Source organism: Nipponia nippon, unplaced genomic scaffold (genome assembly GCF_047370975.1).
Source record: "Nipponia nippon isolate SJK-2023a ecotype South Korea unplaced genomic scaffold, ASM4737097v1 scaffold_6, whole genome shotgun sequence".
In the NCBI taxonomy this organism is placed as follows: domain Eukaryota; kingdom Metazoa; phylum Chordata; class Aves; order Pelecaniformes; family Threskiornithidae; genus Nipponia; species Nipponia nippon.
In genome coordinates, this window is record NW_028262380.1 from 25,467,170 (window position 1) to 25,493,935 (window position 26,766).

The following is a 26,766-nucleotide window of genomic DNA, read 5'->3' on the forward strand; positions in this document are numbered from 1 at the left end:
GTCAAGGTGCTTCACTCTTGAGGGATGCTGAGGAAAACCAGATGGCCTGGTCCATCCCTCAGGTTCCTGTGACAGGCTGGGTTTCTGCTGAGCTGTTGCTGTCATTTTTGGATCATCAACATGCATTAATTACTACTTCTGTTCTGCCTGGAGATCTCCGAGGGACGTCATCTCTCCTAGGAGCAGGCAGTCCCTGGTAGTGCCACGGTAGATGGGTGGCCGCCTGGCTGGTTCTGCTAACATGCTGATAGTAGGTCCATGATGATGTTGCTGCCTCTAGTGTCACTGTCTTCACCGTTCTCCTTGTTTCCACCTTTAGAGGGAACATCCTCATCCTTCTCTCATCTTCCACCTAACTGGTCCCCTAAACTGGTTGCCTCTACCAGGTACTGGTACAGTGAGACAGTGATTTATTGTCATCAGGCTGAGAACCCCTTTTTTTAGGTTATACAGGTCTTATGGAGCAGGTGAATATGGTATAAAGCAAGACAGAAGAGCCTTTATAGCCGTCCCACAAAGGCCTACAAGAGATTGCATGCTGTACACTGAGTGGAAGCACTTGGAGAACTCTGCAAGTGTCTTTGAAGTCTGGCAGCGGGGCCAGCAATGAGCTGACGTGTACTGAGACATCCTTAAGATGGCTTCAGAGCATCCTCAGAAACAGTACAGATATGGTCAAGATGATGGCCGAATCTGTACCATTCTGTCTTCCCACGGACAAGGAATTTTACTTGCTCCATTCCCTGCTCTGTTCGAAAGAGAAGTTCACAGCCTCGGGTGGGGGGAACAAAAAAACCCACCACATTGGTTTATCAAGCTGATTGAACAATTACAACAAACTACAGAATTATAAGATGAAACTTGTTGTTGCTAGAGTCTTTACTGACTTTGTCTTGCATCAGAGAAAGAGGATCTAGAACTGAAATAAAGAACTGAAACAACGGCAGGAGTAGTATTGCAAAGTGGAGAGAAGTTAGTATTGCGAGTTGGAATGGGTTCTAAGCTACAGCTTCTGGTCTAATTTCTCCACCAAAGTGTTGTGTAAGATAATGAAGCCAATTTAGAGATGATTAGTCCCAGGATGGATATTAAAAAAAAAAACAGACAAATGTAATTTGTGAGTAATCAGCCTTGGACTGGGAGCACAGGCACTAATATTTTATCCAGAAATGGCAATTGCCATGACTAGAACAAAGAATACTTGCAGACCAGACTGAACCCAAGTGTAAGGCCATCCCTGGCTACTCCTAGAGAAAGACACATCCCTAAGTTACCAAAACCGTGTAAAATGAGCCTGGTTTTTATAACAGATGAATACTCATAATTCCAATGAAAGTTGCAAACATTTGATTCTACGGGGAATCATGCCTATGGGGCTAGTGGGGAAACGCCTCCAGGCTGAGGAGAAATTAGCATAGTACAAAAAATTCTGCCAAAAAATAAAAGCATAACAATAAATCATACAAGAATAACTGGAATTCACTATAAAAGAATGTTTAATAAATAATCAATTATTTTCATATTGTACAAGTATGTGTTTAAATCTGCAACTAATTCACCTACAAAGTTTCTATAAATGAAGTTTCCTGCTTACTGTTGCTTTTCAAAGTTCTAGTGGTTGTGAGGTTTACTTTGACACACCAACAATAAGCAAACCTTATATCCTTGTTTAACAGTCACTGTGAATAGCAACGTTAAAATTACATTAAATTAACATTTGTTAGCTAAGCACCAGCATAAGTCTTTACAAGATTGGGGACTTCTAGGATTCCATGGCTGAAGGCACCTGGATGCCATATGTAAGTAAAATCTAAAAATTAATTGTAAATAAAAATAATGACCAGCAAAACTGTTCTCTGCCCATAAGTACAAAAGTAATCAAAGGTAATTAAACTGAGCTGAATTGCTTTCCTTCACAATATTTCACTGCACTGTGTAGGCACACGGATTCATCACGGATAGTATTTCTGCTTAACTTCCAAGTGGAAGCCAACATTTCCCTTTTGTATAGCGATTGCCAGGTAACTGAAATGAGGTCATGCACCATCAGAACACTGTGCATAATGGGATGAGCCTATTAAACTGTCCAATCATATCCTAACACCCACCTAAATAAAATGTAATATAAATGATGGCATAGCAACAGCAGCTTCCAAACAAAAGCAAAAGCTTAAAATACTTGCACATCACCGGTAATCCTTTTCAAATGTATTTATGGGAATGAAGGTGAGGGTGGATTAATCATAACATCTGAAACACGCAAAAACACAGAGGCAGCAGGCAGGATCTGTAACAGTAGCTCTTTCTTGACTCTTTCATGATCAGTGATAACAGAAAGCCTCTTGCCTATGAAGACAATCACTAACTAATGTCACTGGCATGCATTCCTACAGCATATGAAATAAGCAAACGTGCTATAATAACAGTTATCATTCAAATTTTGTTTATGGAATGCCTGGAACTATATATAAATAGCATCTGGAGATACAATGTCATTGGCTGAGAACGTAGTACTTCATCCAGAGCTCACTTAAGTCAAAGGCAAGCAAAAGTTAGTATCATGCCCTTAATAAGGTACTGAACAGATTTATATGAAACAAATCAGAAATAAAGACTTGGACTATTTCATGTAATAGCAAATAGAAATTCATCGTTATGGGTAATCCAGAGGGAAAAGTACAGAGGCTTATAACGCAACTGAAGCACAATGTAGGTGCCCACATTCAAATTCATAATCCAAAATGTTACTGCTCAACTGCTGCCCAACTATGGAGCAACTTGAACTCTGAAAGCATCTTGGGTGGAAACTTAAAATTTCCCATTTGCCTTGTTGTACTTAAAATACCTTTCTACCGCAAGGACAGACCATAAAGAACAGTTGCTGCTTTACCGCATGGCTATTCAGAAGCACTCTTTTGTGCCATGAGAGTTGTTTTTTTCCCTTGTTATCACCAGTCACACCAGTGTGTTCATATCTAAATGCTCTTTGTTTCATCTGACATATCTTTAAACTCTTTCTCATGCATTGTTTCTAAACCCTCTCTGCAAACAATTTGATTTCTGTCATAGCAGCATTTTAAGTCTGTATTACCAGCACCGAAATGAATGGTCACTTACATGTACACTGCTGAACATGGTGGAGTTTGCTCCAGAAGCCTACTGTGACCTGTGCGTTTCTGCACTCTATCTCATGAGTAATAAGTTGTAATTATTATGACATTTTCATCTGTTGTTGTGCTGGTGACAGACATCAGACTAATACCTTCTAAAACCATTGACAGATCTTGTATTTTTGTTACTTGGATTTTTAGCTTTAATAAAAAAGCAAAATATTCCAAAATAAAATTATCACAAAATGTTGCAAATCTTATACTAAAATTCCCTTCCTTTTTGAGGCACTCAGATACTATGTTTTTACTACACCTTACCAATAAGCATTACAGAAGATTGGCTGGATTAAACAGATAATGAGTGACTGTTCCTGAATAGTTTTTCAAGGTGTTGAAGTCAAGTTATAAACACTTCAGCTTTCTTTTGTCTCCTATTAGCTGTAAGGAAATATTTTATGTCTACTTCAATTAAAAAAGGGGGAACCATTAAACCAATGTAAGTTAGTTCTTAACCAAGGCATTTCACTTTGCTTATAAAATATTTTATCAGAACATAAGTAATTTGGCAAAAACTCTGCTAGGCAAAGAATTAAAACATATGAGCCTGAGATAACAAGAAAAATAATAGAGGGCCCCATGAATGAGTTCAAGCACAGTCAAATTTGTTTCCCAGCTATCACAGAGGAAAAGGAAGGATTTGTATTTGTGATGCTCTAGTATTGACTTCTCTTGTTCAGGGATTTTCTGAGCAGCAAGAAATAGTGTTGTATGAAAAGATCATACAACACTATCACCTTCTGAAAGGCAACAGTGAGGCAGTAAAAAAAAGTCTGCCTGAGATCATTGGTTGGTAATTTGGGAATGCATGAGCCTTGGCCGAAGTGCTGGAGCTGTCTGGGTGGGGACTGCAGTTTGCCGTCTGTCGTAACATGATTACCAGAGGCATGCAATGCTCAGGCAGAGGCTTAAAACGAGCAAAAGGACACACTTGTCTCAGATACTGAGGCCAGCGGGTGATAACTGGAGTAAGAGCGTTGTCCTTTGAGGATGGTTTAAAGACGTAAGTCAGGCACCGTCTGCAGAGAGGTGGCGTTCCTATTCCCAAGGAATGCAAGGGATGTCATTGAAAACACAAGGCATTCATACCTATTCCCATGTCTGAAGGAGAAGCAGCAAACCATGAACTGAGTACAGATTGGGAACAAGTGCTCTGAGGGAACTGCTGCTTTCATACCTTGATTCACAGGTCAATGATCCCATAAAAGTATACCTAGCAAGCAAAAGCCACGTAGATGCAACCACCTTACACTTTGCAAGTAGGGGATGTGCCTACATACCAAAATGTGACTTGTTTTTCATTACCTGGGGCAACATTGTGCTTGCATTTGACAGCTTGCTTGACTGTTTCCCTCACAGCATAGCACATGTGCAGCAGCAGACCAAATTTCCTTGAGAAAGCTCCAATTCTACAAATGTGCACAGACTGAAAAGTGAGTAAATCAGTGGTCCTACTGCCAAAAAGACTTGAAATTAATTGAATGCAAAAGTGATCTGCAGGACAGGAATGCGGGGTGCCTTGATCACCTGGAAAGAGCACTTGCAGAGGAGTATAATTAAGTCTCCGGATCCATTCATTCCTTATCCTCTCTGGCAACTGAAAGACCAACTAGTGCCAACTCTTACAGTGATTTTATATACACCTATATATATATGCATGTGTGGCTTCTCGCACATGGAAGAAGTGGGAGTTGGGCACGAAGGTGATTCAGAGAAGAAGGTGAGCCGGCGGCAGGCTGCCCCGCGGGCAGGGATGGGCCCAGACCCGAGTGGGGCTCGCCTGCTCCCAGATTCCAGGTGCCGGGCTAGTTCCAGTTCTGTGAGCAAACTTCCCTGTGGAAATGGTTCCCGCCTTACCTTCTGTGCTCGCAACTTCAGCCAGCCCCGCGCTCCGCCCGGGCTCACTCCGCCGAGGCGACGCTGACATGTTTTCTGCGGGAGATGAGAGCTTGTGACAGACACACGGGGCAGCGTCGCCGAAATCCTCCTCGAGAGGAGCGAAACGGGCCGGGGAGGGGGCCTCAGCTGCCCTCTGTCGCGACACGGTCGCCCGCCTGTCGCCGGCCGCCCGCCGCCGGCCGCCTCTGAGGGCGCCTGTCCCTCTCCGCCCCCGCCGGGCCGGGCACCCGCCGCCTGTTGCTATTTTCGCCGGCGCTGGCTGCGGCGGGAGGAAGGAGGCGGCGAGTGGCAGCCGCCGGGTGCGCGGCCCGGCCTCCCCCGCCTTCTCCCGCCGGGCCGCCGGCAGGTAGGGGCGGTGCGGACAGCCCGAGGCAGAGCGGCCCGGACTGAGCGGGGCGGCCCGCAGCGGGAGGCGGCGAGCAGCCCCCTCGCCCGACCCGCTCCGGCCCGGCCGGGGCGCCCGCGCTGCCGGTGCCCTGAGGCGCTGGTGTGGCTCCCCTCCCCCGGCCCGGCGTCCGTTAGCGGCTCCGTGCCCCTCTCCCCTCAGCGGGAGGCGGGCAGGCGGCGCCTGACAGCCGGTGGCCGCTGCCCGCCGAAGGCACTTCCTTGCAGCGAGCACATCCTGCGGCGGCGAGGCGGCGGTAAGCGGCGGCGGCGGCCGGTCAGCCCCTGGCCCCAGCGCCAGGCCTGGCGGGGGGCGGCCGCGGGGCGCGGCCGTGGGGGCCCCTGTGCCCCCGCTGCGGGCGGGCCCGGGGGAGCGGCGCTGGCGGGGCCGGGCTGCGTTTTTGGAGGGAGGGAAGGAGGAAGAGCGGTTTTTAGGTTTGAGGAAGTGAAAGGGTTGAGGCGAGAAATTAGGCACCCCGCCGCGGGGGGCGACTGCGGGCTGGCCCGTGCGCTGTGCCCGGGCTCGGAGGTGGCAGAAGCCTGCGGCCGGCCGAGAGGAGACGGCTGTGAGGCGGCCGGCGGAGCCGGCCCGGGGCTCCGCTCCGTGCCCGCGGCGTGGGGAGGGCGGCCGGGTCGTGCCGCCCTCCCGTCTGTCGCGGCAGGATCGCGCTGTCGGTCGTGACGGAGCCCCTGGTGAAGTCGCAGCACTCGCTCTGGGCGCAGCGGGGCGGCGGGAGCGGCGGGACGGGACGGGACGGGACGGGACGGGGCGGCCGGGCGGGAGCGGGGCGGCGGGGCGCCGGTGCCGCGCTTCTCAGCTGGCAGGGTCCTTGGCGAGCTGGCTTCTCGTCAGAATAACCAAAAGACCTGCTTGAATTTAATCTGAGCTTGACCTGATGTGCCACGGTCTGCTTTTAGTTCTTTTCCTCACTCTTCCTGCACGTCCCTCACCCATCAGTGCGAAGTCGCCCGGTGTTAACTCCTCCCAGAGCCTGCTCCTTCTTAGAGCAACGCAGCGACTCTTCCCGCAGGAGTAAAACTAACCTTGCCTGCAGCAGCACACTTGGAGTTTAAGCTTAACATCCCCACGCATTGGCACGGTATTTTTATGGCCCTTTAGATTCGCGTACTAAATTAACAAGGGAATGATCTCTTGAAACCGTGTTCATGAGAGGTATGAAACAAATGTAGTTATTTATAGTGCAGTTTGAAAAGATTGAGACCTTTATATGCTGTGTTGTATTTGGGAGAGAGGCTAATGTGGCAGATCTGCTGTAGGAGCCTTTAGCGGTGCAGATGGTGGGATTTGTGCCTGCCGTTAAGCCCAGAGATTGAATGGAACATTGTGGGTCAAAGTTAATAAAAATATACATCTCCCAAATAGCAAATACCTCTGAGCTGATGAATATGTTTATACTTTTAACACTTGTAAGTGCCGAAATAGAAATTCATCACAGCCTGTTCTATAGAAATGCTGGAAGTCATGGGTAATATGCAAAAGTAGAAATACTTGCAGGTGAGCAAAATGACAGGCTGGAAGGAATGTGAAACATATTCAATGATACGTGGATGACTTGACACTTTTTTTCACTTTATAATTTGGTTAACTGAAAAGTTGGATGCAAGTATTTTGGCTGTGGCTATGCAATTGAATAAAAAGGAATGGCATTCAGAATGTAATTTACCTAGCAAGCTTTCTTTTACAAAGATTTTTTTAGTGCATTGTGGTGGTAGAACAGCCCAACATTTTGTTCAGGTCAGTATGAGGCTGACTTAGACCACCTCAATCATCAGCATATTAATTTCTGTGGACTCTATTAAGGAAATAGCAACAGGTGTCAAGGGCAGGAACAGTGAGCTATTTTCTTCATTTGATAGTTGATTATAAACTTTTATGTTTATAATCAAGAACATATTACCATTTTGCTGGATTCTTTTTTTATTAATAGTCTATTTAATTTTTTAACCTATTTGAGAAATGATATAAATGCTGACTGGATTGGTAAATATTTTGGGTGTGATTATTACCACAAAACCAAGTGATTTGCTCAGAGTACATGGTGGAACATTATTCAGGGCCACGTCTGAAGCTGCTGATGACATTGAAAAGAATCTTTTAAAAGTCAGCATTTAATGTATGTGTATGATAAAAGAATGGAAATTAAAAATAATTTCTGAGGCAAATTGACTCCTGGACTTGCACATGCTGTTGCCCACGGCAAGCCATAGCTCCAGAAGGAAACAGCAGATAATAAGTAGCTATGAGATAAAAAGAACATCCTTGCAACAGAAGGGTGCGTCATGATTCCAAGTGCCAGTTTGAGTTAAATTAGAACTATTTGAAAACTGAGAGCAACCTGTGGTATGACGTCTAAACGATCTTATTTAACTATAGAAAACAGGCCAAAAATGTTGTTTGAAGGCTCAAGAAAAAAGATACAGCTTGCAACTAGCTGCCCCATAGAACGATCTAATGGATGCTATGTTGTGATACCAGAGAAGAGAGTCATTTCATGTACATGGATGGAAACATAAAAGGACCTCTTCTCAGCAGTGACCATATCGTGACATACCTCATACATATTCTCATTTGTGTTTTTCTATATATCCTGCTAGGTGGATAGAGAAATCTGTCAGCATGAGTGAAGACAATGTAAATCTCAGTCAGGGATCAGACAGAGAGGGAGAGGAGTGGAATTTAGTTCTGGCTTGCGTTCCAGAGCTCTGGCTGCAGGCCAGGGCTCCGCATAATCCTTAAGTAGTATGATATTTCTGCTAAAATAATCAGCGGTGAAGTGCAGTCAGTACCAGTGCCTCTGGGTCCATTTGTCGGCAGGGTTCAGCACTAATGCCGTGCAGAGAAGAGCTGAACAAATTCGTGCTGTTTAAGAGCAGCTGTTTTTCACAAGACCTTGCTGTATCGTTGGAAGTTTTGCTTAGCTTCTTGGAGGGGAGAAAGAATACTGACTTAGAGAAAACTGCTCTCGTGTCAGCAGCCTGATGTGGAATAACTGCACAGTTGTCTCTCAGATGAACTGCAAAGGTGGAGGAAGCTGAGGTCTTTCTGTTCAACAACTCACAGGTCAAACCTGTCATTTACTCATTGACATGTGGAAGCTCTGACTGCTTCCTTGCTTGACGCATCTTCTAAACTTGTCAGTTCTGCTGTGGGTCCCAGCACGCCAGCTGCTACCAAACCAGGGGCAGAGCTGGAGGAGAGTGAAGGATTGCTTAGGTCAGTAGTTACTTATGTTCTGAACAAGAGTCTGAAACTTTGGGCCGCATGTCTGCATTGAATTTAGTCCAGTCCAGAAGAAACAGTAGAAGAAGGATAACTCTTCACCACTGTTGTAGTTTCTGCTTTTGTTTTTGTTTGTGTGTGTTCTGTCGGTTTAGAACAATCTCTCTCCCTTCTTCACCTTTTGTTCTGTATTAGTTTGAGGCCATCCCAAATCCACCTGGTTTTCCCCCAGCTGCCAAAACCTGATTTCCAGTGCCCCATCCACCCAGGTTAATAACACAGTCTCTTCTCTGTACTCCACAACATTCTCCTTCCTAACCTCAAAGCTGACCTGGCCCCATCTAACCAAATGGCACCCACAGCCGGGACCTTTTCTTCATGATAAAGTCTTCGCTCTCTTGAGAGAAGGTGGGTTTTGAGGAATGCTGTCCTGTGTGATGCACAGCTGCTTAGACATGTACCTTCATGCAGGGACAACCTGGGGTCCAGAATGGCAGAAGTACTAATTTTTATAGCTGTCCCCTTCATGCTGTCCTGCCATCACCCTGGCTTCTCTCTGAAGGCATCCCATGTAGTTTCTGGTGACATAAAAAGATGAGAATACAACTTAATTTGGGAGAACAAGAGCCTGATATATCTATTTTTTAAAACACGGTAATCAGATTTTGCTAGAACAGGACTATCGGCGTAGTGTTGCATGCTTTCTAAGCCAGCTCCCCGCTTGTGAGAAGTGGCTGGGTTGATCACAGTGAAAGAGAAGCTGAGGACAAAGGGCACATGTATGTTCCCATGTGTGTCTTTCACATTAGTGCGTCAGTGTGTTGTCTCCTAGTATAGCAGGTGGGGTTAGATTTATTAGGGTGGTTTGTGTAAATATCATATGTGCTACAGTTTGCCTGGCTGTTCTTATGCTGATGGAGCAAATACAGCTAAATCAAAGCAGGTTAAACAGTGGCAACATTAAGATACAGTTTGGAGAATATTAACATTTCTCAGACAGCAGCAAAGCTGTTAGCTGAGGAGCACCACTCAAGCTCTTCTCAGCTCTGAGTGCAAGGGCAATGGAGATCCTTCAGAAGATGCTGATGGAGGGGAGAAAGAGGAGCTGTCCCAGTTATGTCTGTGGGCCCTGGGAGAACAAACGGGGGCATTCAGCCTGTGTGCAAAGCAAATCCTGGCAGTCGTCTCCCAGCCCAGAGTAATGGAGCTGAATGGCACTTAGAGCTGTCAAGGGAAGATCAAAGTTTAGGTGGAAGGAAACAAGTGGGCGGCTTTATTTTTATACCGTTTCTCTTCTCTCTTGGATTAAAGGTGAAATAAGCATTTGCTTTGAAGAAGCTGTTTGTGAGTTAATCAGTCAGACACTTGGGAGGAAGGGGAAGCTTGTTGAAGCTAATATGGATGGTAAACAGGTAAGGCGCCTGCAGAGCCAAGTTTTAGAGGGGGATGAACTGAGCGGTGGCAACCAGAGATGGGTGGAGGTGCCAAAATTCTGAGTGATGGAGTCAGGACAGACGTGGAGGGGCTCAAGAGCACCAGACACTCTTTGGCCATAATGTGTGCTTAATTTTATGGCTGGGAACAGGCCTGTTGAGATGAACAGAACTATTTTTAGCTCTAAATTAAGCATGTACATAAATATTTGATGGTCTTGAAGTAAAACCTAGTCCTTGGTGTAAACTTAAAGGACGTTAATGCCAGCAGCATGAAATTGGTGTAATTTCTGGTGGGATCTGCATGTAAATTAAGATAAAGATGACAGGAGGAGGAAACAGAAAGAATGGCTGGAAAAGGGAGCTGAAACATGCAGAACGGTAACATACAGAACGATATGGGTAAGATAAGGAGACCTTCTGATGCTGCTCAATTTGTGCTCTGAGAAACTGCACTTTAGCCCCTCTTAACATTAGGAAAAAAACTAGCATTCTGACTTCTAGTTAACTGTTTTGATTTAGTATTAACTGTTTTTCTTTAGAAATAACAAATGCAGACATTGGAGTATTTATGCTGTTGACTTTGCAAGGTGTTTATTTTGTTAAAAAGAGACGAATGCCAAAAAGCTTTGCATTTATATTAAATACATTCCAGCAGTACAGTGTTTGTTGAAGTATGACAGAGTATCAACCTGGTTTTTTAAATACTGTTCAGTCCTTAGAGTTAGCATGCAAAATAATGTATTATTTGTGATATTTATTCGTATTTGAGGCTGCAGTGCCTTGTAGGTCTGGGGTAAAAGAGCATGGTAGATGGTGGTAATCCAAATGAAACTTCTCTTCCTTGAAAAGTTGATTTAAATGAGGATGACTTTGTTGTATTTTTACATGCATTTTATTTAATTGCATTTTTTTAAAACGACTTCTGAGAAAACACAATTGAGAAATATGGTTACAAAAAGTACGTGGCAAATAGGTCATCATCTGTGCGGTAGCTCAGTTCTCCTGTTTTCAACTAAGAATGGAGTTTTCTTAGGCTTTCTTATCCTGAGACTATTATGTATGCCACTAAATGACAAGAACACTAAAAACTCAATTTTTTATGTGTTTCGGACTACACACCATTGCAGTTATGAATGAATCCAATCTTCCCTGCAGTTGCTGAACTATTTCTCATTGTTACAGTTAAGGAGAAAAAATTTGTAATAGTTTGTCAAAGAAGAAAAGACCATTTTGATTCCTGACATGCAAAACTATAATGATAATTGTGATTAACAGTCCGTGTTGATAAGGTGTAAAAATGCTTCCTGAAGCTGCTATCCCATACGATGCAATGCGTTTATATTCATCTTAGAGACACTTGTTTTCTTGCTTGTTTGTGACACAAAAAAAAAATTGAAAAATAGTTGTAGTATAATTAAAATGAGGCATACAAGTTCTGGATTTTCATGGCCCTTTTTCCCAGACCTCCCACACACAGACACACACACATGCACAAGTTTATAAAAAGGCTTTTTAAAAAATTGTTCTACACATCTAGAATGCTACTTATGATGATTTCTTCAAATAGCGTCTTTAAAACCTGCACTATTGGATTCTCTTGCTTGAGTTCATTTGTCAAAAGATACAAAAGTTCCAAAAAAGTAAATGTACCCAAACATGTGGTTTCTGTGTTTTTACAGTTTGCCAGTTACTGCAGAAATGTTTTTCCTTGCTCGGACATTTGCAGATTGGTTGCATTTTAAACACTTGTTTAGTTCAAAATGAATTTCCATCTTGAAATTTTTTTTAAAGTTTTTTTTTTAATCCTAAAATTTCCTTTCATTTTCAACAAAGTGAAGCACTGCTAGAAACTCAGTTTGAAAATATTTTTACAAGGACAAATAAAGGACAAAGTTTAATGAAAACTCATGAGAAAAATACTGCTATTTTTGATCATGTTTGTAGGTGAACAACGACAAGAAATACTGTTGCCACAGTAAATAGATGCCATTTATTAAATACTTGTTCAAATATAATTAAAAATGTTTTGAAAGGAGTTCTTGGGACTGCTCATGTTGTTTTTAATAGGTCTTTTCATGGGAAACTCTCAGAAGGTTGAGAGTAAACTAGTGTCATGGTATTTTGACATAGGCAATTATAGGCCTGTCAGCTTCTCATCAGTCTCACACAAAATAATGTAACAGCTGAAACCAGGTTGAATCAATGAGGAGTTAAAACATGGTAGTATAACAAATGCCAATCTGTGTGTTTTCATAGACTATATTTTGCAAAATGAAATTGATAGATAAATGCAATTACTGGATTTTGTTACTGAAACTACTAAGATGTAATAACAGTAGTGGTAGTAGATGCTGGGTATAACAGAGTTATAACAAGGTTGTATGTAACTTGGTTCCGTTCGATATTTTAAGAAATGAAAATGATCCAATATCAACGTGGCAAACATTAAGTATTCCTGGCTGGCTGACAGGCCTTAAAATGCAATCATGAACTGTGAACCATCATCTGTTTTTTAGTGGGATGCTGTAAGGATTGTTGCTCATCTCTGCTACCTGACAGGTTTATCAGCGATCAGTCTGTTGACTGCTGCTAGCTTTTTCAGATGACAGCAATGTCTGGGGTGTTATTTAATCAAAAAGTCTGGTTAGTAACAGCCCATGATCACTTGGTAGACTATACCCAGGAAACAACTCCATGTTAGTAGCCAAATTCAAAATCATCCACCTATAAACAAGAAAGATGACCTGTTTTTTCTTTTTTTTTTTTTTTTTTCCAAATGCGAAGGTGTTTCAGCAAGCACTGACTTCAACTGTCTTGAAGGTCAGAATAGCTCAGCTGAGTTCTTTCTGTGATAATAGGATTGAAATAGGCCGGTGTGATCCACATGCACCTGCCCATGAAACAGACACAGGGTAGAAAGAATGTGCATTTTTTAGTTTAGTTACTCATTAGATGATTTAGCAAGGGTTGTAAAGCAACTTTTAAATCAGGACTGACTTTTTTCCAAGTACTATTATGTTTGTTGGACCTGAAATAGTAAGGTTCAATGTAGGGGAGATGTGCTAGATAGGTCATGGTAGATGATCAGTATGTCTCTTCTGATGTTAATCTATTAAATATTTCCGTTACTGACAGTTCATTTTTAACAGGGTTCTAGCACCTACATAACTATTTATTTTCCTTTCAGAACTCTTATGCTCCTTAATCAAAGGAACCATCCAGATATCGTCATTCCATGGAACTGCAATATTGGTGAATTAGTCCAGGTTCCCTAAAGGACTGTAAAATGGAGGCGATAACATTCAAAGTTAAAAAGCATCAAACACCTAGTGATTTCTCAGCAAGTTTCAGCCTCCAGCTCGTTGGTTCTCTCCCAGTGCATTCCCTGACCACCATGTCAATGCTGCCTTGGATTGTGGCAGAGATCCGGATGCTCAGTACAAAGCCTTCCAAAGAAGAACCTAGTGTCAGCCAAATCCGACTTTATGTTTCACCGGCGAGTTTGCGATGTGAACCGGACACAGGAAAAATCCAGCAGTGGGATCCTTTGATTTGTTCAAATTTGTTTGAATACAAGCCGCAGCATGTCCACAAACTGATTCACAACAGCCAAGATCCAAGCTACTTTGCTTGTCTGATAAAGGATGGAGCAGCAAATCAGCGAAGTATCTGCTATGTATTTAAAGCTGATGATCAGACAAAAGTAAGTAAAAAGAAAAAAAACAAAAGCAAGCAACCCTGGAATTGCTTTTGTGCTGTTTGAAACCTTTCAATACAGTGTAAGATCTTAAGGTTGTATTTACAATTAGAAACTCAATCTCACTAAAACTTACCAACAAGCGTCACTTTACTTGATGTTAATGGTTCAGTTGAATTTGAACTGCTCAGTATGTGAAGTGAAAGGTGTGTAAATCTCCTACAGGATCAGAGCCTGAATTTCATCAGCTTAAAAAACACTTTAGTTTGGGATATGGGCTGAAATCTTGGCCCTCAAGTCAGTGAGAGTTTTTCTGTTGATGTCACTAGGGCTAGGATTTCACCCTTGAGTCACTGTGAACTTTATCTAATCCTACAGTCAGACCTCTCAAATTTCTATTTTCCTGAGCTGAGACCTCTATGACTGTGAAATAGAAATACCTCCTTTCTCAGAAAGAGGAGGGGGTAGGGTGGAGCCATATGTAGCATACCTCCAACCACAGGACACTGTGGAAAGCTCTTCCTGGCTCTGTAACCCACAGAGCCTGGCAAGTGGTGTCGGAGAATGGGAGAGAGCCACAGCACAGTGCCGCGACTCTGTGACATGCAGGCTTGCTGCTGCTTGGCATTAGACAGGAGCTGGGTGTGTGTGTCTCACACTGTGGGTGAGATTTGCCTCAGTCTGCATTTCCTAGGAGCAAGTTGTGTCCTTCCTGAAAAGGTGGAAGCATTAAAAATAGTTGATCTCTTCTTTTGTTTGAGAGTAATGTGAGGCAATAACTCTTGTGAATGAGTAAAGTGGGTAGGATTTGGCACAAAGCTATTGTGATCTACTAGGGACAAAACAGTGACATATCCTTCACCTCTCAAGTGTAGACTCTAGTTATAATGTTGGAAAACAGCATCTTGCTACATGCTGCTTCCTTGACTCAAAGGAGATGTCCTGCTGAAGCACCTTGGAGATATTATGTGAATATACACCGCACATGGGATTTATGCCAACCTTCCCAATAGCAAAACATTGTACAGTTCCAAGTCTGTGGTCTCAATCTTAGAGCTCAAAACATATGGAAACAGCTTTAGTTAAATCCCCCCAGATAAAAAAGCAGTTCCAGTAAATTAGAAGGCAAATATATTGTAAATCATAAGCATTCAAGTGAGAAATCCTGTCAAGTTAAAATGTAGAATACAAAATTTAGGTATGTAAGGGAGCAGAAATAAGGAATAGATGTTTCGGAACTTGGCATTGAATAGAAGTTGGTAAATGCATTTTTCAGTTTGCTTATCCACTTATTTTTGCTTGTGATTTTACAGGATTATGGTGAGTACACAGCACTCGTCACCTCCAGTACATTTTCTTTTGCATTTTCTTTTGCAACAAAAGATTGAAGCACTTTTTCCTCACATTTGATCAAATTCCTAGACATGTTTGAAATTAAAGAGAACAAAATAAGTCTCTAGTTAAATTTGCAGCTGTGTCTACATGTTTTTGGAGACAACACCCAGAATGTTTGGATGCCTATTTTAACTAGTTAGCCACAGATTCACACAGCTATCTGCCCTCTCAAAAACTGCCCTCCACCTGGTCTCTTAACTTGCCTTGATTGCAAGGGTTGTTTCTCTTGACTTTTCACAGGCTAGGTTCCTAATTAGGAGGTAGACGTCTAACAAGTGTTTGTGGACCTATGTTTTAACAAAAGGATAATGGAAATGACAAGTGTTCTTGTCTTCTAAAGTGAAGCCCTGCCTGTTTTACTAAATTCAGTGTAATTTCTGATTAATCTATCTTTTAAGTAAGTCCCATATGCTTTATAGGGTGTTGTTACACTGCCCTGAATATTGTCATATAATGCCTTTTAGCTAATTGGTGTTTGTGTATTTATCAAGAGGAGTGAACTGATGTTACCTGTCTTGCAGATACCCAACTTGAAAGCATAGGGGTGTACTGTATACCTTTGCTACTGTGCTGGTTTTGGCTGGGATAGAGTTAATTTTCTTCATAGTAGCTAGTATGGGGCTATGTTTTGGATTTGTGCTGGAAACAGTGTTGATAATACAGGGATGTTTCAGTTATTGCTGAGCAGTGCTTACACAGAGTCAAGGTCTTTTCTGCCTCTCACCCCACCCCACCAGTGAGCAGGCTGGGGGTGCACAAGAAGGTGGGAGGGGACACAGCTGGGACAGCTGACCCCAGCTGACCAAAGGGATATCCCACACCATATGATGTCATGCTCAGCATATAAAGCTGGGGGAAGAAGAAGGAAGGGGAGGGGATGTTCAGAGCTATGATGTTTGTCTTCCCAAGTAACTGTTACACCTGATGGAGCCCTGCTTTCCTGGAGATGGCTGGACACCTGCCTGCTGATGGGAAGTAGTGAATGAATTCCTTGCTTTGCTTTGCTTGTGTGTGCAGCTTTTGCTTTACCTATTAAACTGTCTTTATCTCAGCCCATGACTTTTCTCACTTTCACTCTTCTGATTCTCTCCCCCATCCCATCATGGGGGGGGTGAGCGAGCAGCTGTGTGGTGCTTAGCTGCTGGCTGGGGTTAAACCATGACAGCTATAAACTGAGGGAGCTGTTTGTTAAAAGCAAGTGAGTTGGGATGAAGAATTCAGCAGTATGTTGCTGCAGCTTATGTTCAACTTCAGAAGAAACAAATTTTAGAAATTGGACCTTTGCAGCCAGTGTGACTCAGCAGATTCCTGTGCTGGCACTCTTGTTCCTAAGGACTCTTTTTTTTCTATTTGCTTCAGCTCTGTAAGAGAGACACAGCAGTCCAGATAGGTTTAGTCACAGAGTTTACATGTTCATAACAACTCTTTACCCAGCAATCTTGGACATCCCAACTTTTGTGATAATTGCACTTCATCTATTTTTATTTGAAAAAATACCAACCGGTTACTAATTACAGTAATATTGTAAACTGCAGGAGCCACAGTTCTTTGTATCTGCATAGATAAAACTGTAGTAGGGCTGTATTTGACAGAGTTTTCTCAGATTAGGTCAGGTTTGACTGAGGATTTGATGTAGAAGGTACTGTGTGGCTTTGCAAATAAGTTGTGAGTATGTCCCCACCTTAGGATAAGTAGAATAAGAGGGCAGAAGGATGTCTGTGGGAGAAGTAGACTAGGAAGATTAGTATGTTAAGATGAAAGCAGGTGAGTAGAAGACTAAACAGTGAAGGCCTTTGAAGAGGAGAACAAGAAACTTGAACTTCATGCAGACAGAGGAATAGCACTGGAGGTACAGAAAACCAGGAAAGGTCAGGCTTTTAGCATCAGCATTGCACATAGACTGCAGTCCACTAACTGTAGTTGTACTCCTTTGTACAAATGGGGTGAGAAGATATACTTGATTAGTATTGATTAGTGAGAGATTATCGTACAGTTTAATAGAAAAGCATTTTGTTAATGGGAGATGATTTTTCTCTGGGTAATATTTAGCTAAAATCTAAAACTGATGGGGGTGTGGGAACGCATGCAATGTTTTTCCTGGATATGAATACAGGGCTGTTAGGTTCATTGTTGCTCCATTACCAACATATCCACTTTAGAGAAGAAATCAGAAGACAAGTAATTAATACTAAATAATGTCAAGATTCTTTGCAAGGAATTCTTTGTTCTGCTCTTCTTTAGAAGTGAAAGAAAAGGCAGTGCCCTATTGTGGTCTTTGTCTTCACTCTGTAGGATCTTGTATAATTATTTCCATTGCATCATCATGGCAGTATAAGGCTCACTTTCCCTGCTGGTATAGCAGTAAGTAGGGAATGATGGGAGAAGCTTTCCTGGCAGACTGCTCCTTGGCACATTACTTGAAAACAAGCACGTGCATATAGAGATCATTCCACTCCACTTAGTACTAAAAGGATGGGTTTACATTGCCTAGGGAGAGCTTCTCTTATGGATCAGAGTTCGCTTCCTAAGCAGATCTGTCAGATATAGGATCTGGAGCCTGCCTTCCTTCTTCATGTATAACCTCGCAAAGCTTCCACTAGTTACAGACAGTGGAGTTTCTTATCCCTTCACCCTCATTCTGTGGAGGTTCTGATGGGGCCTCATGACTGAGTAATTTCTGCCTGAGGCTGGGGCTGAAGCATTAATGCATATTCTTTGTAGGTGCTCAGGAATGGAGCTGGATTCAATTATATTGCCTGCAGGGACCTTATGAAGACTACTGATAGGTCATAGATGGGGATTATGCATACTGTGTTGAGTAATGGTGGTGGAAGCTGAGGAAAAAATTAACTCTCCAGTAAATCTGTGCTTGCAGGATAGTACCTTCACATAAGAACACAGTCTTGTTGAACAGCTTGGCCAGAGTGCTTGGGTACTGTAGGAGTGCGATGGCTTAAATGAAAACATACATGCTACCAGCCTACATATGTTCCCAGCAGCCTCTGGGTTGACATTTGCTTATGTTCTACAGAAATGTGATGCTATTGACGTTGTTGTTGAAAACTATATACATTACAAATTATTGGCATTTTTGTCCTACACTTGGGATGTGGTAGTTCAAAAGTGTTTGGAACTGTAGGTGAGATGTGCTGTTTTCTTCATGAGCTCATTCTCCACAAACACAGCACCGCTCTCCTTCTGTAGGACAGCTTGCCTTAGCGCATCGTTCACTCCGAGGAATGAGAGAGAGAGATAATGAGAAGCTAATGTCATACTGTCACAGGATATCCCTCTCCAGCAGATACAAAGTAGCCAGAACGTTACAGAGGAAGAGTAATTTCTGTTCTTATTTTCAGTTTGGAAAAGTAATTCCACGTGCTGCTATGTTGATCTTTCTTTGGTGTATCAAATTATTTGTTTTACTTAGGTATGTTTAATCTTATTTGATGGATGTTTTGGCTGGCAAATGGAATACTGGTCACTAGTTTATCTGATAATGCCCTGGGCTAGTTTAGATCTAAGGCAAGTTAAGGTTGTACTGTCCTTTGTTATACTTTTATATTTATTGTAAATAAAGAATAACAGTTCTAAACTTAATGGTTTCACAGAAGTCGAAGTCAAAGAGGGCATCCAGTACCTCAGCCTTTTCCATGTCCTGTGCTCCATTCAGCAGCAGGCCCACATTTTCCCTAGTCTTCCTTTTGTCACCTGTGTAGCTATAGAAGCCCTTCTTGTTGCCTCTGACATCCCTTGCCAGATTCAGCTCCAGGTGGACTTTGGCTTTCCTGACCATGTCTCTGCATGCTTGGACAGTGTCTATATATTCCTCTCAGGTTACCTGTCCCTGCTTCCACCCTCTGTATTCTCCCTCTTTATGTTTGAGTTTTGCCAGGAGCTCCTTGTTCATCCATGCAGGCATTTTTACCTGACTTCTTGGTCATTTGGATGGACTGCTCTTGAGATTGAAGCAGGTGATCTTTGAATAACAACCAGCTTTCTTGGACCCTCTTCCCTCCAGGACCTTTATTCTATGGTGCTTTTTCAGGTAGATCCCTGAATAGGCCAAAATCTGCTCTTCTGAAGTCCAGGGTTGTGATCTTGCTTTTTGCCCTGCTTCTCAGGATCCTGAACTCCACCATCTCATGGTCACGGCAGCCAAGGTTGCCTTTGACCTTCATATCCCCAGCAAGCCCTTCCATGTTGGTAGGTATGAGGTCCAGCAGAGCACCTCTCCTCATCACCTTCTCTGTCACTTGGGTTGGCAAGTTGTCATCGATGCTCTCTGGGAACTTGCTGGATTGATTATGCCCAGCTGTGTTGTTCCTCCAGCAGATACTTGTCTGGTTGAAGTCCCCCATCAGGACCAGGGTCTGCGAATGTGAGGCTGCTTCTAGCTGTGTGTAGAGTGCCTCATCCACCTGTTCTTCCTGGTCACAGGGTAAAATAAATTCCTGTGTGCAGAGTAGAAGTCAGCAGCCAGCACTGTCACCTTTTTTTAGTGAAACAGATGCCCAGAATGTTTGAAAGTTTCTCCTTTTTTCTTTCTGTAATATGAACTGGAGATTTAGAGGATTTGAGGGAGAACCTAGAAAGTTGAGCCTGGTGTATTGTAAGGAGAAATATTTCTGTGGCATTATCAATGACTGGTGCAGAACTAGAGTACGAAGAAATGTAAAAAGTTCAGTTCAGATTTTTAAAGGATAAAAGGATAAGTTTAGTTCTTTTTTTTTTTTTTTTTTTTCTTTTTTTCCCAAGAGTCTGGAAATAAGTTGTCATAACAGCCTGTAATATATGCTTGTGTTTACCAGAGCTGTTAATGCTATAATGGCAAAACACTGGATAGAACTGTTCTTTTCTATTTTATAGAGAAATATTGCTCATGATTTAAGCAGGACTACAGCTGCACAAGATATGCACAAGTCTCCTTGCCTCTTCTAAATCTTCGTTCTGTAGTGTCATAAATCAGGGGCAGCTTTTGGCCAGCAACTGGGCTTCTGGCAGCTGCAGGCATGTTGCCATGAGAGTTGCAGTGCCCGTATGGTTGCAGCAGACTGGGAAACCTGCTCGAGACCTGAGCCTGCTCATTGACTTTGATTGTCCCAAATCTGCCCTGTAGCAGACACAGATAAACCCCATCTCCTTACACTGAGGCACTTTTTAAAATGTAGCACTTGCCCTGTTGTTGAGATGTTTGGTTACAACAGTGATCTCTCCTTTTGTCAGAGGTCTTCATTTTTTTTGGTCCACCAATTGCTTTAATAGTTACTATGTTTTTAAACAACCTTCACCTACTTTCAGGAGTTACAATAGCTTATGCACTTAAGCAGATCATGCTGTATTACCTGGAATGCAGTACTCTGTTACATGTTGTTTGTGATCTGATTATGCGCTAGAGAAGCTGGTTTCAGATAATCAACACTTCGCTCTCTGTGAGGCTGCACAGAGCTGATGTTGTGAGTGAACTTCACATTATTCATCTATAAAAGGAATGGCAGAGGCCCAGTGAACTCCAAAGCAGTTGTTGTGAGGCTTAGGTTCGTGACTGAGGATTCTTACACAACTTGTTTTTGCATTAGACTCTAAGATACGGCCTCACTAAGTCTATCAGTTTTAATAGCACCACTTCCCTTTCTTAAAAGAACTCAGGCAAGATAATTTTAAAGATAGAAGTGATCTTTTTCTACTGTATTTTGCTGCTTGATGAGTCTAGGGAGATTAGACTTTTGCAAAAAGCATAGAACACTGAAGAAAAATGAGGTAACTGGACTTATTTAGGTGCAACTGAGAGCTTAATTTGGCTGTTTTCTGCCTCCTGTTCGTATGTGCCTTTGGGTTTTTTTGATGGAATCTACATAATTGCAAACTGCTAGCACTGCTTTTTGGTTTAGGAAGTCTCTCCTGTCTCCCAAATGCTAACTGGAGAAATTATGTAAAAAACAGAAGGAAAAAAATGCAACAGAACAAATGAAAAATCAAATACATATTTGTGCCCATACATAGTCTGGTATATAAAGTAGGTCAAAGTTTAGCTGTGTAAATCTTAATAGAGTATCCTGTGTAATGCAAACAGCCACCTGTGCTTTGGACGCTCTCACAATTAATCAGGCTTTATGCTCATCCTGAGCCTAGAGCATAACTGTGACTACACCAGCTCTATCCTGGGATCTGTTCAAAGGATTCATGTACGCGAACTCTTCTTTCAGGGGGCTTTAATGGCCAATGACTCTGTCCCTAGCAGCATTAGCCCAAGCCTTTATGGGGCTCTTGTCAGACCTGAGAGTGACTTTGTGACATCCTGGCTCAGCCAAGTGCTCCTGTGTTCACCATCATTTTATAAGAAATATTGTGTGATTTCCCTCAACCTCGTGTGTGATTGCCACACGGAGGAAGTCATTTGTGCAATACCAGTGCCATTTCCTGACTTAAACTCAGAGATAATGTCTTACCAAGGAAGATGAAATTAATCACATGGTTTGTAAAAAGAGATGCCTATTCCCACTCTTACAGCAGCAGCAACATGAATTATATTTTCTTGTGATTTCTTCAATCTCCTAAATCATACAGAAATTTCTGCTACAGCATGACTAATAAGAACTCTTACTGTGACTTCAACAGTATAGTATTCTGTATCAGATGACATTGTTAGCCTGTTTTTCAACTTAAATAATATTGAAAGGTGTGTGTCACTTGTGCTGTCATGTGCAGCAGGAAACCTGATGTTGTTTCTTTGTATGGTGACATAGATGCTAAAAGTAGGGCTATGAGGATGGAAGTGCACCTGGAGACTTGCAGGCTTACTTGGCCTCTGTACACAGAGCCACCTAGACAAAGTGTCACAGACTTTGAAGTCTGTCCTGCTAGCATTCTGTGAGAAGAAATCGCTGCATCCCTGCCCAGTGAGTCCAAAGATGGAGTAGCCTTACTCTAGGAAGAAATAAACAGCATGGGAACAATCTGCGTGCTGGTAAATATCTTCTTACAGTCTTGTGTCTGCTGCTGTTACAGTGATGGGAATGGATGGCTTTCAGTACATTTCCACGATTTACACCTGATTGTCTTAAAATTACTAGTGAACCTGCCCCTGAGGGGTTGAATGTGTTGTGAAATACTGTCATGTGGCAATTTCTTCATTTTTGTGGCTTCAACCTCATTCTGGCACTAACTTTCTGGTACTCATCCTGTGCTTTATTTATTTCATTTTCTCAGCTGGAGCAATTTCTTTCTGCTTTGCTAAGCAATACCCTCACCGAGAAATAAGTTAACCCTCTGTGACCAACTTCCTAAACTTTGTAAGAGTTTGGTGATGCTGTAGTCTTCAAATTTGATTGAAAAGCTTGAAGATAACTTAGTGTGGAAGATGAATGTGAAAATTTGAGAATTTCTTGAATCCACACAGTTCTCAAAGTACAATGTAGGTCTTCAGTTGAGAGGCTATATTTATCCACGCGTTACCCCAGCACTTAACATGTTAACTTCCCCAGCTTCACAAGTGGTAACAATAACAAAACAGGTAACAGCAAAATTATTCAGCTCACCTTACTGTAGTGTAGTAAAGCCTGCCTTCTGCAAAGGTGTTGGATGCAGTACACACAAAGTAAGTGAATGGGTCTCACCACCTTGTAGCCTAGTCAGACCTAGACAGCTTCAAACCAACTCACAGCCAGCAGAAAATTCTGGGCAAATAAAAAAAAAAAAAAAGTACGAGTCATGCCTGTGGAAAAGTTCTAAGTGAGAAAGAGAATGAGTCTAGAAACCCAGGTTGCATATACAGAACTAAGAGTTCAGAAAATATTGTTTGATTTATAGCAACATTGAATATTTGCCACGAAGGATGAGGAAAAGGCTGAGGTACTTAATGCCTTCTTTGCCTCAGTCTTTAATAGTCAGACTTCTCATCCTCGGGGTTTTCAGGCCCCTGAGCTGGAAGATGGAGATAGGATGCAGAATGAAGCCCCAGTTGTCAAAGAGGTGGCAGTCACTGACCTGCTCCTCCACGTGGATACGCACAAGTCCATGGGGCCAGATGGGATCCACCCGAGGATACTGAGGGAGCTGGCAGAGGAGCTTGCCAAGCCGCTCTCCATCATTTATCAGCAGTCCTGGTCAACCGGGGAGGTCCCAGCTGACTGGAAGTTAGCAAGTGTGACGCCCCCCTACAAGAAGGGTCAGAAGGAGGATCCAGGGAACTACAGGCCTGTCAGCCTGACCTCGGTGGCAGGGAAGGTCATGGAGCAGGTCATCTTGAGTGCCATTATGCGGCACATGTGGGACAACCCAGGGATCAGGCCCAGCCAGCATGGGTTTATGAAAGGGAGGTCCTGTTTCACTAACCTGGTCTCCTTCTATGACAAGTGGACCCGCTTAGTGGATGAGGGGAAGGCTGTGGATGTTGTCTACTTGGACTTTAGTAAGGCCTTTGACACTGTCTCCCACAGCATTCTCCTGGAGAAGCTGGCTGCTCATGGCTTGGATGGGTGCACTCTGCGCTGGGTTAAAAACTGGCTGGACGGCCGAGCCCAGAGAGTGGTGGTGAATAGAGTCAAATCCAGTTGGTGCCCAGCCACAAGTGGTGTTCCCCAGGGCTCAGTGTTGGGGCTGGTCCTGTTCAATATCTTCACTGGTGATCTGGATGAGGGAATTGAGTGCACCCTCAGTAAGTTTGCAGATGACACCAAGTTGGGTGGAAGTGTCGATCTGCTGGAGGGTAGGAAGGCCCTAGAGAGGGACCTGCACAGGCTGGATTGCTGGGCCAGGGCCAACTGTATGAGATTCAACAAGGCTAAGTGCCGGGTCCTGCACTTGGGTCACCACAATCCCATGCAATGCTACAGGCTTGGGGAGGAGTGGCTGGAGAGCTGCCTGGCAGAAAAGGACCTAGGGGTGTTGGTCGACAGCCAGCTGAACATGAGCCAGCAGTGTGCTCAGGTGGCCAAGAGGGCCAATGGCATCCTGGCTTGTATCAGGAATAGTGTGGCCAGCAGGAGCAGGGAGGTGATAGTGCCCCTGTACTCGGCACTGCTGAGGCTGCACCTCGAGTGCTGTGTTCAGTTTTGGACCCTTCACTACAAGAAGGACATCGAGGTGCTGGAATGTGTCCAAAGAAGGGCAACGAAGCTGGTGAAGGGTCTAGAGCACAAGTCTTATGAGGTGCAGCTGAGGGAGCTGGGGTTGTTTAGTCTGGAGGAGGCTGAGGGGAGACCTTACTGCTCTCTACAACTACCTGAAAGGAGGTTGTAGCGAGGTGGGGGTTGGTCTCTTCTCCCAAGTAACAAGTGATAGGATGAGAGGAAACATCCTCAAGCTGCGCCAGGGGAGGTTTAGGTTGGATATTAGGAAAAACTTCTTCACTGAAAGGGTAGTCAGGCACTGGCACAGGCTGCCCAGGGAAGTGGTTGAGTCTCCATCCTTGGAGGTATTTAAAAGACGGGTAGACGTGGTGCTTGAGGACATGGTTTAGTGGTGGACTTGGCAGTGCTAGGTTGACGGTTGGACTCGATGATCTTAAGGGTCTTTTCCAACCTTAACAATTCTATGATTCTGTGATTAAGCTGAATGTACGATACTGCAGAGAAGAATAATTAATAAAGGAACTCTAATGTATTTCCTGCAGTTACCCACTGCTGTGGCTTGCTGAAATTAATTTAAGACTAGAGGACGGTTGGAAGAATGCTGCCTTATTGACCTCCAAACACAAGTCAGAAAGTCTAATCTAGATTCAGTAGATGATGGTTTTTATTTTTCATTTAATTAATTAATGATCTTAAGGAATATAAAGTATGCACAGTTGTGATGTTTCTAAATTAATTTTGTGGGTACATGGTGCAGTGATAGTTGTATGCAATTTAAAGCCAGAAAGTGTATTTTAGGGGGGGGAAAAACCTGCTTTGAAAAAGAACAGTTTTTATAAAAAAAATCTGTCTTACCTAATACAGCATTAGTTTTCATGGCACACAGTACAATAACATATTGAGGACAATGTAATTTAGTTAGTGAAAGAGAACATTCAAAGTGTGCACAATCTGTTTTTAAACATGTGGGAAGATAGCTTTTGTCAAATATATGAATAAACAAAGGCCATATCTGTCATGTAGCTTAGTACAATCTCTCCAGACAGACCCAAGAGTGGTTCTGGCATCAGTCAGATTGTAGGACTGGGTACTACATCAGTGATCTTTCCTCAAGATTAGTAAAAACAAGACTTTTCTATTTTCTCTGCTTCATACGTTTCTCTGAAAAGCTTGGGCTTTAGCTCACTTGGAGCTACTTAAACATGGACATTCATGTTTATGCAATTGTATTTTCTTTCTTTCAGATTCTAGAATTTGTCCATTAGGGCCATTTAAGCCATCCACATTAAAATATGAAGATGCCAACTCATAAAATATGATATTGAGTAAATCACCTTCCTGAAATTGCTCCTTATTTTTCCGTGCAATCAGCTTCTCATTTAGAGTTTTGCCTGCATTGGGCTGACATTTATGATGTGCCCTCAAGGTCATCAGATGCGGGCTCTTTGGCTGTAGCGGAGCAGAAAACCAAAGCAGAGGAGGCATATATAACTACTGTATTTACTTTAGCAGCACAATCTCCCATCCTGTATGTCAAAGTGAATAACGGTAACAAATCACTGTCGTAAAATCGGTGCTTTCCGTTGCCTGGTGTAGACACAGTTGTTCTATATTTCTGTTTTTTTACCCTCTCTGTGGACATCAACTTATGGGAAGGGCTGTGGGAAATATTTTCCTAAAGAATGATTTGTGTGGCTGGACAAATACAGGCTTAAATGGATATGTGTGTCTGCCCTAAAGGTTGATCATCGAGGATCTGATACAAGGATTGAGCGGATAATGCCAGTTTATACTTGGTTTGTCCTTTGTATGGAACTACCGGTTGATGTGGCCTTCTCCTTTCTTTCCCACCCTCCCCCCACTTTTCCCAGAGTGACAATGATTGAGATCTATTGCTGGTCATAAAAACAGCTTCGCTGCTGGTGATTCCTCTTGCACTGGGTTAAGTTTGATCCTTCTACATAACTGATTGAATGCTTTTCATTTGCAAGCTTCTTTATTTCAGCCTTTAAAAAAACCCCACAAAACTAGTTTCATGCATGCATAATGTGCTTAAAAATTGTATTCTTAGTAATCATGATGTACCGTGGCTTGTTGAGTTGTTTTGTTGCTTGTATGCTGTACTTCTAATCATAATGTAATGAACTTCCACATGAAGAGAGAACAAAAGATGAAATTCATAACTCTTAATTTGAGATTTCTGGAGGCCACATTCAGCACAAAGGTGAAAAATAGAGCTTGCAGCTAATATCTGGTAGTGTATTTTACATCTAAACTTGTGGCTAAATGAAATGGAGGTGTTTCTTTGAGAGTCTAAAAGGCCAGTTGTACATAAATCTTACTTCTGAGTCTTTGATGCTGAAAACCTGTATGCACTTTAAGTTCAGGCTAGTTCCACTGAAGACAACAGAAATACTGGCAATAATGACATTGAACGTGCTTGTAGATAGTTGCCTGGTTAGCACCTAAAATATCTAAT

At 42.9% G+C, this 26,766-nt stretch overlaps 1 protein-coding gene and 1 long non-coding RNA gene across 11 annotated transcripts in view; one reads left to right on the plus strand and one right to left on the minus strand.

Annotated features, from left to right (window-relative positions):
- LOC148051386 (uncharacterized) overlaps positions 1–5,161 on the minus strand; it is a 24,788-nt gene extending 19,627 nt beyond the window's left edge. For both annotated transcript variants that reach the window (XR_015699638.1, XR_015699639.1), the window contains exon 1: positions 5,025–5,161. This is a non-coding gene — a long non-coding RNA (uncharacterized LOC148051386). The remainder of the gene's footprint in view (positions 1–5,024) is intronic.
- A 179-nt stretch (positions 5,162–5,340) lies between these two features.
- Positions 5,341–26,766, plus strand: part of TBC1D1 (TBC1 domain family member 1) — a 117,343-nt gene continuing 95,917 nt past the window's right edge. For 5 of the 9 annotated variants that reach the window (XM_087736260.1, XM_087736266.1, XM_087736267.1 and 2 more), the window contains exons 1-3: positions 5,341–5,707; positions 10,003–10,103; positions 13,315–13,830. In XM_087736260.1, the coding sequence (XP_087592386.1) occupies positions 13,414–13,830 (417 nt within the window). In that variant the 5' untranslated portion in view covers positions 5,341–5,707; positions 10,003–10,103; positions 13,315–13,413. Of the gene's footprint in view, positions 5,708–5,924; positions 6,144–9,017; positions 9,100–9,787; positions 9,805–10,002; positions 10,104–13,314; positions 13,831–26,766 lie in introns of those variants that run through there. The other 4 variants (XM_087736262.1, XM_087736261.1, XM_087736263.1 and 1 more) reach the window with 4 other exon arrangements.